Source organism: Poecilia mexicana, unplaced genomic scaffold (assembly GCF_051168715.1).
Source record: "Poecilia mexicana isolate PSO_F unplaced genomic scaffold, ASM5116871v1 scaffold_17, whole genome shotgun sequence".
In the NCBI taxonomy this organism is placed as follows: Eukaryota; Metazoa; Chordata; class Actinopteri; order Cyprinodontiformes; family Poeciliidae; genus Poecilia; species Poecilia mexicana.
In genome coordinates this window covers 26,617,154-26,628,176 of record NW_028263386.1, presented here as the reverse complement: position 1 = coordinate 26,628,176, position 11,023 = coordinate 26,617,154, and the positions used below count along the sequence as shown (strand labels likewise).

General features: G+C 39.2%; 1 protein-coding gene across 1 annotated transcript; it reads left to right on the top strand.

Moving 5' to 3' along the window:
- Positions 1-1,585: 1,585 nt before the first annotated feature.
- On the top strand, positions 1,586-7,785 carry bcl6ab (BCL6A transcription repressor b). Its single transcript, XM_015007035.2, has 9 exons — positions 1,586-1,630; positions 3,617-3,788; positions 3,870-4,091; positions 4,182-4,922; positions 5,008-5,126; positions 5,229-5,393; positions 5,476-5,606; positions 5,701-5,838; positions 6,416-7,785. The coding sequence occupies exons 2-9, from the start codon at positions 3,628-3,630 to the stop codon at positions 6,557-6,559; spliced, it is 1,821 nt and encodes a 606-aa protein (XP_014862521.2). The 5' UTR covers positions 1,586-1,630; positions 3,617-3,627; the 3' UTR covers positions 6,560-7,785.
- The last annotated feature ends 3,238 nt before the right edge of the window (positions 7,786-11,023 follow it).

Sequence of the window (11,023 nt, the reverse complement as noted above, 5' to 3'; positions counted from 1 at the left end):
TTTAAAACTATGAATCATTTTCGGTTGTACATCTCTCTTATGCACTACTTTGTGTCAAGCTATCACTGAATATTCTAATAACACATAAAAGCTTGTTGTAAGGAGGCAAAATATGAATGAATTGCCTTCTGGAAAAATGTAGCTAGTCTTCATATTTATGCAAGAAAAACAAACTGAACATCTTAAAAAAAAAAACAGGAAAATACACAATGTTGCTTACACACAAAGAAAAATTCATTGCCAATTTAAAGAGCAACAGCATTGGCTTTATAATAAGTGTCAGGCGCTATGAGCCCACAGCTACTGAAAGCTTCTCTGTATCACATTCTCTGTGTTTAGCATTTCAATGGCCCACTTGTTTATTTGTACAAAAGTCAGAAAACAATTTATGTAACAGATTCAAATTCACTGTAAATCCAATAAGCGATCTGCTTCATTAAAAGGGAGACAGCAAAAACAGAACAAGATATGGCGTACGAGGAGGAGATGAATCACTTGTTGTGGATTTAGGAGAGTCCAGCTAATAAGGAACCGGCCCAGACATCTAGGAATATTTCATATTTCATCTCCTTATCTATGAAGCAGCCTGTTCCCAGTGACTATTGCATCATATTTATATCTGCCATAAACAAACATCATGAAACTCATCAAGGACTTAGTCACAAATATCAGGTTCCTTATAGATTATATTACTATTACTATTATTTGTAGTAGTTATTATTATTATTATTATTATTATTATTATTAGACACTACATTTCATGATTTGGGTGAATGGTTATTTTGTCTGGGTGTCTTTGTGTTGTGGAAGGAAACTAGAAGATATATAGAGCATTTTAGTTTAGTTATGAAGTACTCATATTTTCAGTTATGTTAGGGCGTGTTAGGTCAATAAGAAATTACACACAAGTAATAGATCATTGTCCAGAACTTGTCTGATGACACTCAATGTGCATAAACATATGTGAGACGTGAAATACGTTTTGAGACATAAACATGGTTGGTCTGAAGTGTAGCGTTTCTTTGCTCCGGCGGAGACATGAGTCCGTTTTACACGTGTGAAGTTGTGATAGATGAAGCTGTCGTGTCCCCCGTTGGAGAAACAAGGAAATCAATTTTTCAGCTTGAATTAGCAGCGTATGTCTGGGAAAAAGTGAAAAACAAATCAACAAATAAACACGCCGACATCACATTACTCATTTTAGGAACATGAGCTGCTGACTTTCCAACAATTTTCATAGGACCCTGGGCGAGTTTTGATAGACAACGCACAGTCCTTTTCCCCACAGTATTTATAACTTGGTCAGCTGACCTTGCACTTGGACGTGACCACTTCGCGGGGAGAGTTGGAAATATTAAAAACCTACTCATTGAAGTTTCTAGAGTTGACATATCTCACAGTAAACACTATAAAACGCCTAAAAGAAAGCGTGTCTGTGACATGCACATGTAGTGTTTGTATAAAGTGCTTTTAATGCAGTTTTAGGGGATGTACGGCGAAGAGAGCCTCCCCCGCCCCGCAAATAATGGTACAGCCTTCTGTTGAAATTCCGAGAATTGAGCCGCTGTGTTTCTTAGAACTGGATTCTCAGAACTGGTGATGCTCAGAGTTTCGAGGAAACTTTTATAAGGTGACTTTTTTTTCTCTCTCTCTTCCTATTTTCTCAGAAGTGTAGGGAAGTTGCACCGGCTTGTGCAGCCTCTCCAGCTGCTGTCAAGCTGGAGATTTTTATTTATTTAGTGTATTTTGTGGACATTTAAGCTGAGAGTGAACTGATAAATGTGAACTGTGGTGGTTGTTTTTGACAGTCGAAGTCATGTTGCGCTGTTTTAAACGGAAGCACGGTGTTGGGACGGTGTTTTTGTTCATTAGACGGACTTATTCTGCTTCCACTCAGTATTTAGTAACTGCTGTGTTTAGTAAACCTGTAGCGTCGGATAATTTTCTAACTTGTAGCTAAATGTTCGCAGATATTATTTAACTTTTTTCAGTTTGTTATTTCGCAAGTTTAATGTCATGTTGTGTTTAGCTGTGGCGCAACAGTACCGGTCTGTCTGGTTCAGTCACTTCTAATTTCCTCTGCGCAGTTTCTTTTTTCGACGGCGAAAGTATTTTTATTCAACCCATTTTTGCTAAAGCGTTGTTTTCGCCTTTTGTTTTGATAGTAGAATCAGCTGTAAAACACTTAACAGAACCCTGGATAGATTCCAGGACTATGCCAGGACAGCCTTAACACTTCTATTTGCAAACTTGACAGGACTTGTGCTGGCCTGCTCTCAAGCAGCCCGAAGTTACGCTGTAACAACTAAACCACTCCTTGAAATCGACAATCTTTTTCACATCGTGACGTATAAGATTTAGTGTAGCAATTTCAAGGAGTTTATAAACACGGTGGGTGATTGGTTAGCCGGGGGGCGTGTGAGTGAATGTAAACTGGTTAAATCAGACGAGTTCCCCTTATGTGGGGGAACAGAAAACCTCTCCGTCCGCGCGCTGGCAGCTCCAATCTGAGCAGGAAGGACGGAATGTGCTCACACACTGCAGGCTGCCAGCGCGCGCTCTGCGCCAGTTTGTCTGCGCACATTAGAGAAACATGAGAAAGGTGTCCCATAATAGTCCGGGAACATTGTAACAAACTTATTTATTTTCTTTTTGGGGAAAAAATATAAAATTAGTTAGAATTAATTTTTACCCATCATTAAAAACGAAAAATGTATTTAAAAACTATGCTGGGTGTGTAAATACAACCCTATTGATTAAGCCTGCAGGCGTTTTAAAAAAAAAAAGCACATGTATGCACTAGGTAGATATATCGTGTTTACTATCCTATCGTTAAGACCCAGTTGATGGGAAGCAGAGTTTCACATAGTTTAGTAAACATGTTTTTTTCCGTTTACAATGGCGCCATCTAGTGTTGAAATGCAAGTGGAACACCTTCCAAGTTGTGTCTCCTGTTGTGAATGGGGGATTGTCAGTGGGGATGTGAAGGGAGTCCCAGGGTGACAGCCACTCATACAAATGTGCAAGCTCCTATTTAAAATAATATTTTGCATGCATACATTTTATGTATGCATACAGAAAGCTTTGAGTTGCAATACTTAAATTGTTAAAATATATCTTTTTTTAATGTTTTCCATTTTTGTCCTCGTTAGTGCCTTTTTTTTAATTTCGACCACTTACTAGCCCTGTCACACCCATACATTTCTTCTTTTTTTAATACTCATAAATACTTTTATGCAATAATTTAGGAGTGAAAATGGCTAGCTGTAATGAGTTGCAACATTGTTTTTAGCTTTTCTTTTATATCAATATATTTGTGTGCTTTGTAGTGCCTCTTTTAATCTTTTAACTGACCCCACCCTCAAATATTAGAGCTCCCCTCACCTCCACTGCATGAATAAACTAACAAGTCTTACATAACATACTTTTATGTTGTCCAACATGACTAATAAACATTTATTCATCTCTAGATTTATATAATTATTTTCTAGTTTCTATGACGTTTTTATGTGTTGGATCTTGAGCTGAATTTATTTGCAAAAAAATACAAAGACCTTACATTCAGTATTCATCGACCTCGCTTTGAATTTTTGGGGTTTTTTGCGCCTCTCCACAGACTGCGACAGCATGGCCACGACTGCAGATGGCTGCATTCAATTCACACGTCATGCAGGCGACGTCCTGCTCAACTTCAACCGCCTCCGCAGCAGGAACCTCCTGACCGATGTCACGGTGCAGGTGGACGGACAGATCTTTCATGCGCACAAGACCATCTTGGTAGCCTGCAGGTATGTGTTGGGAGACGAAAGAGAGCACTTCACATCTTGTTGCTGCTATCACCTGACAACTAATTATTTTCAACCCTACAGTGGCTTCTTCTATTCTGTGTTCATGAAACCCGAGAACGCGAGCCTTCATGCCATCAGCCTGGACCCCAAAGTGGACCCCAAAGGTTTCTCCCTCCTGCTGGATTTCATGTACACTTCCTTTCTGAACCTGAATGACTCTGTGGCCTTGACCACCCTGAACACAGCCATCTACCTACAGATGGAGCACGTTGCTGACACCTGCCACAGGTTTATCAAGTCCAGGTAATGCAGACTATCAAACTCAAAAATGCCATCCTGTTGTTTCTGTGAAAGCTGCAGGGATCGGATTTTAATTTCAATTTGTTTCTGCAGACATCAGGCTCTAAATATGCAAATGGAAGAGGTACAGAACAACTCCTCGAATCTGGCAGAGGAAATCTCTGCTAAAACGCTCGCTGAGGAAAAGGATCCAGACTTTAGAAATAATCTCTTACTGAGGTTGTCCCCTCAGGAGTGTGGGGGGTACGTCCCCAATGTTTTCAGGGGGATCAACACCACTGGTTCCTACCAGGTGTACGGCGATTTGCACATACCCGCTACGGTACTAGAAGGTTCTAATAAGATCGTCAACACCAGCATGGCCCAACCCTCCATTATCCGACCAGTAGCAGCTCACCGTAACCTCCAGTGTCCCGCCTCTCCCGTGGAGGGCCACAACACCCAACACCCACAAACCGACTGCCTGAGACCTACCCTGAGCTACGCCAAGGGGGTCATCTGTAGCCCGCAGAGCCCCCACAGATCCGACTGCCAGCCGAACTCGCCCACCGAGTCCAGCAGCAGCATTAACGCCAGAATGAACCTGAAGCAGGCCTGCGACTCCCCCAGAGACGCCAAGGCCCGCAACTGGAAGAAATACAAGTTCATTGTCCTGAACCAAACCCCTGACGAGAGCGGGAAGGAGACCCAGAGCAACAGAGCTGAAGTGGAATTTGCGTCACACTCTCTCAGCCCCGCCAGGAGTGAAGCAGCTGGCGGACATGACGAGATCCAACCAGAAGAGGGAGCCAGCAATCACAGAGAGGAAATGAGTGAACTCAGCTGCAGCAGCAGGTACAACTGGCAGAACTCATGATGAATCAGCACTAATTGGGGATCTCTTGCGAATAACTAACTGAAATGTACTCTTTGGTTTCAGATTCTCCTCCTCTAGCTGCGATAGCCCTCAGCGCATGGAGACCAGCCACCTCACTCCAGCCTCTTACAGCAGCGACGAGGCCACAAAAATGTGCTCAGATTATTCGCCCTCTAGCTGTGGTGAGTACCACACCACCAACCATCAGACTGTGATATTATTTTGCTTATTGAAAGTCATTAAATTTAAGCTGTTTTCTCTTTCTTTTTCTTTTAAATTGGCAGAAAATAACTTCTTCTGCAACGGGTGTGACTCCAAGTTCTCGGAGGAAGACTCGCTGAAAGATCACATGGGTCAGGTCCACAGCGACAAGCCATACAAGTGCGACTGCTGCCAGGCCGCCTTCCGCTACAAAGGCAACCTGGCCAGCCATAAGACAGTTCACACCGGTGAGTGCTTTTTATGGTCAGCTGTAGCTCTTTGATGCAGCCACATTTGTTCCTCGCTCAACCTGCCCGCGTCTACTTCCAGGTGCAAAGCTGTACCACTGCAACATCTGTGGGGCTCAGTTCAACCGTCCGGCCAACCTCAAGACTCACACACGGATTCACTCTGGAGAAAAGCCATACAAGTGCGAGACGTGTGGTTCTAGGTTTGTGCAGGTAAGAAGATCAAGAAGCACCGACCTTTGAAATCATTTTAAGACGCCCGCCTATGTTTCAGTCTGGTCACCATTTCTGTCTCTTGCCTAACCAGGTCGCCCACCTGCGCGCCCACGTGTTGATCCACACGGGAGAGAAACCGTACCCCTGTGAGATCTGCGGAACGCACTTCCGCCACCTTCAGACGCTCAAGAGCCACATGCGCATCCACACGGGAGAGAAGCCTTATCATGTAAGCTTCCTATCCCATTAGCCACCACTTGTTCTCAATGACAGGAGGACTATCAGTTTACCCTCTGTGATCCTTGAGTAGTTCTAAAGACATAAAAGAAAAAATAAAAGCCCAACAGGAAGTCATAATTACAAGCTTTAACGTTATAATTATGACAACAAAGCTAATAATTTTGAGAATAAGTCATAATTTTGAGAATCAATCATAATTATGAGAGTCATAATTTTGACATTCAAAATCAATCTTAAAATCGAAAGTCAGTCTCACTTTTGATATAGTCATTACTTCAACTTTCAGGCAGTTATGAGATTCAAAATTATAGTTTTGACTTTCAAAGTCATGATTATGAGACATTGAATCTCATGATTATGACTTTGAAAGACAAAATCTTGACTATGAATCTCATAATTATATCTTTATATCTCATAAGTATAACTTTAAAACTTAAAACTTTCTGTTGGGCTTTTATTTATTTATTTATTTATTTATTTTTTCATGGTTAAATGGTTTTTCCATAGTTTAATGCACCATGTCTGACTGTGTTTTTTTTTTTTTTTTTATCGTTTTCTTTTTGCAGTGTGAAAAATGTGACCTCCACTTCAGACACAAGAGTCAGCTCAGGCTTCATCTCCGACAGAAACACGGTGCCATCACAAACACCAAGGCTCAGTACCGCAGGTCTTCTGGCAACATGGTCGCCGGCCCGGTGAACTCCTCCTGAGTTAGCCGCCGGCCACTGCTTACAGACTGGGTTAAAAAAAATACAGAGCGAACGCTCAAGTGTAATATTTGGCCTTTTTTTTTTTTTTCGGGCTTACACACGTTGCACGTGTCCACGTGTGAGAGACGCTAATCTGTGCTTTTATTTTGAATGTCCCAACAACAGAATGTACGTCTTGAATGTGAATCTGAGTGGGTATTTCTCTGTTTTGCAAATACCTCGACAGAATGTCAGCCCTCTTTGTTGCTCGATTAGAGAATCACTGTTACACTTTGGTTTTAGATTAAGGTATGAACCTGCCCAGTAATTGGTCTGATGCAGTCATGATGCCGATTTTAACTTTTCTTTCATAAAGCTCTTTGTGTAAATAAGATATCTATATATTATATATTTTCGGATAGCTACCATTTGCTGGCAGAGTGTGAATATATTAACATTTGGTAATTTCTTTTCCTCATGGAGTGGCTTGACTGTCATTCATGCTGTGGGCTTTTTATTTTTGCTGTGTCATAGTTTGTGGTACATGCTGTAATATTTACAGACTGTCATCTGTTTTAAAATTCGCTACTTTTTGTACATATTGAATTTTTTTTTTTACAGATTTTTTTTTTCTTTTTGAGCTTGGTGTCTTGCACATGTCCATAATGTTGTAATATATCTGTGTTCATATGTCAGCTTGAGTATTTCTACTTTAAATGTTCTCAACGGTTCCTTAAACCCCGTTCCCAGCACTTTTATATTCTTGTTTATTTTTGTAAATGTGATTCTTTCTTCTAATATTTGGTGCTGCAGCAATCCATTTCCCCCAAGGGTTGTTTTTTTCCCCTTACTTAACCGGGCGCTTCGTAAAACACTCATTATATTTGGCAGATTTTCTGTGCCTTACATTTACATTTTTCTGTCGGCTTTTACCACAGACTGACAATTATTTGAATTTTAATTGTGACCATCTGAAAGCTCTGGTACTTAATTGCTTTTTTTAAAATATGTTTGCCTTGGTACTCAAGCTAATTAATGCATACGCATGTTAAGGTACCATTGGTTTGGAAGCACCTCACCTGAAGGGTGAAGCTCTTTAATGTGCAGACACCAGGCCTCAAGCTAAAACACTCAGGAATATCAGTACAATGTAAGCAAATGTGTTTCTAATGGCAATTGAATATACATATGAAATATATTTATAAATATATTTATATATATGACAATAAAATGTGTACTGTGGAGCATATATGCGTCACTCCTTCATTTTTGGGTGTTAAATTACCACTGAGACTTAGTGACATATTTATAATGCCAAAACCTGACTAGCTTAGAATATGACTAAATGATGAAGTAAAGCTGAGTAGATTTGTAAAACAAACTCCATCACAACACATCTTCAGAAATGCAGACTGCTTCAAAACATGTGTTAAACAGGAGCCTGGACGGCCTACACAAAGCATTCAGTTTAACTCCATAGAAACTATGGGATTAGTTTAAAAAAAGAATATAAAAGAATATTTTAGTAATCGAGTACTCCATAGAATATTTTTACGATTATCCGATTAATCAGATCTCTCTCTCTCTCAATGTTTTTCTGCCCCATTCCTACTGTTTGCTCCAAAACCGTGACAACGCGATTCTGATGCCAGAAAAGTTGTCCAACCATTGCACCGCAAAGTTCAACAATCCTTATTTGTCCCCCAAACCCTGGCAAAACTGCACACAATTCAACACCATGCTGCTAGCGCTTCACAACAACTCATAGGCAGAAGTAAGAGCGCTACACTCCACAAATAATGATCCAGTTGGAACACAGTGCGCATAATTTAACGAAGCTTCGAGGCAGATAAATTTTCCTCGAGGAATTTTAGTAATCGAAGTACTCGAATCATTCGAGGAATCGTTTCAGCTCTAGATTAGTTAAAAGTGAGATGGTGAGCCAACTGTTCTTGTCCAACATCAGTGTTTGACCTCACAAATGTGTTTCTGGGGGAAAGGTCTGATATTCCTATTAAAAACACACCTAACCATTGTGGGATAATAATTAAGGTGGTATTGCAAACATGAAGTATATGATAATTTCACATCAGGATAACTGATTAAAACAGAGCTTATTTCAAAATATGCTATATAAGATGACTGTTTAATAGTCTATAATGCAATTGATATTATAAATAGTATTTAAAATAATTGTACATAGTTAAACATCATGTAAAATGGAAACAAATTGTCTCTTTTTGATGTTCTGAAAGTTAATTGATTATAAATTGACAAGTAGGAAAGGGGCAGGACATTATAAGATATTATATCTTCTACCTGCTCCTTTTCAAACAGAAAATATAAAGTTTGCATGTCACATGGGCAAAATAATTTGTTTGACATTTTATTTCTTAAGTTTGTTTCATTCTATTTTATTTTGTTTTTCTTTTTTTCTTGATTGTTTTTTCTGTCTGTTCGAAATAAATAAAAATAAAATTCTGACTCTGGCTTCTTCCCACAGTCCAACAACATGTCTGTCAGGTAAATTGGTCTCTAAATTCTCCCTAAGTGTGTGAGTGTGTGTGTGCATGGTTGCTTGTCCTGTCTGTCTCTGTGTTGCCCTGCGACAGACTGGCGACCTGTCCAGAGTGACCCAGCCTCTCACCCGAAACGTTGACTAGAGATAGGGACCAGCACCTCTTCCAACCCCACTAGGGACAAGGGTGTACAAAAAATGGATGGATGGACAACTTCTGGTTCTCACAGAGCTGCTATTCTACACTAAGGACCAGTATTTATTGCACCTGTCATTTAAAATCATGTGTTTTTACATAATCACAACTATTAAATATATTTTTCATCCAGATTAATGGTCAGTAAGAACGAACTTCCAACAAGGATGTTTTAAGCCCTCGGCATGTGTAAAGTTGGCATCGTTTTCTGTGTGTTTCACCAAGAAAAATTTTATCACCCATTGAGTTTCTTTATAGTTTACTTAAAATGCCTTGACATGGTCACCCAAGATCACAAATACAATTTAGTCAAGTTAATGTACATTCAAAGAAAACTGTTGGTTTTCTACAAGGCAGGCCTCTGTCTTTGTATACGTGTGCATGTACAGATATGGATGAATGAAATATAGAAAAACGTCCATACAGACCTGATGAATGCTTCATGGACTCTTCCCAGGTGGATTTCAGACCAGCCATCCTGACATGGTTTGCTTTAGCTCCGCCCACTGATAAGGTGATAAGGCCGACAGGTAAATTCAGGATTCGCTGCAGCAGGAGACCATGTCATTAAACAGTGAAATACGTTTCAGCTTGCTGTACATTGCTGTTTTATTAATACATATAACTATATGGTTAGTATTAAAATCATTGCGTAGTTCACTTTTTCATACGACAGCTTTAATTGACTATATAGTTAGGCCTATATAGGCCTAACTATGTAGGCCTATATATTTTGACTATATAGTCAAAATATAGTCACTATTGAGTGAATTTTGAACCTGGTTATGAAGTTGTGTTTTCAGTATGCCTTTGGCCCAAATGACTTGTTCAATTTGTTCCTCAGAGTCTGGATTAGATTGGGGTGTTTTTATGTTAAATGTCTGTTTTCTGATCTATAAATGACTAAAAGCAATGTTATACATATAAACAAAAACAATAAGATCTTACATCCACATAAAAGAACTACAGAAATAGTAAAAGTATTTTCACAAAGCAACGGTTTTGAAATATGGTATATTACGCCTCCTGCTGGTTGATGTGATGTTTGAAAAATTATAAATTAAAACTTGGAACAGATCTTTGCTTTGAAAAAGTATGTACCCATTCCAGGTTTCTTCAGTCTGTTCTTTATTTTCCTCTAATCTAAAGGTTTCAGGTCATTAAGCAAATTTTTGGATCAAAGATAACGTGAAAAAATACAAAAAACAAATGGAACCATAATCAATTTAAAAATACTTTACTGATCCAAAAGGGAAATTAAATGTTGTAACTCATATCACTCAAGGCCGTTTTAGATGGTAATGGCTGTGGGCAGGAAGGGTCGGTTGTAGCGATTCGCTGCACAGATCGTTTTTCAGGCAACAATAAGATTGACTATTATGACAATTTTTAGATCAGGATGTTTGAAAAATTTCCCCACACTTCATGGTTTTACACTATTTAAGAGATTTCTTGATTCTGCAAAACGAATGTTTTTTTTTGTAAGCACATTTTCTACATAATCAAGTAAACATCTTCTGTTCCACACATTGAGCTGTTCTGTTTAAACCTCTGGATATAGAATAAACTTCTTGGACGTGCTAGAACTTTCCACACTAACATTGCACTGCATGATGGCCGTGCAGCAGGAAGTACATAAAGTGAAAATGTATTCGATCAAATGTGTGTAAAACTTTGTCAGTATTACGTTAATGTCGAAAAAACATAATTTTGTAATTGCGGTGCTTCCATTCAATTAGAAAAGTAAAATCACACAGAATAAGTTTATGAT

Bases quoted from the DNA above. Each gene is read 5' to 3' on its own strand.
- bcl6ab (XM_015007035.2), top strand. From the start codon at position 3,628: ATGGCCACGACTGCAGATGGCTGCATTCAATTCACACGTCATGCAGGC. The intron at 4,092-4,181 runs GTAATGCAGACT...TTGTTTCTGCAG, and splicing joins CACAGGTTTATCAAGTCCAG to ACATCAGGCTCTAAATATGC. The intron at 4,923-5,007 runs GTACAACTGGCA...CTTTGGTTTCAG, and splicing joins GAACTCAGCTGCAGCAGCAG to ATTCTCCTCCTCTAGCTGCG.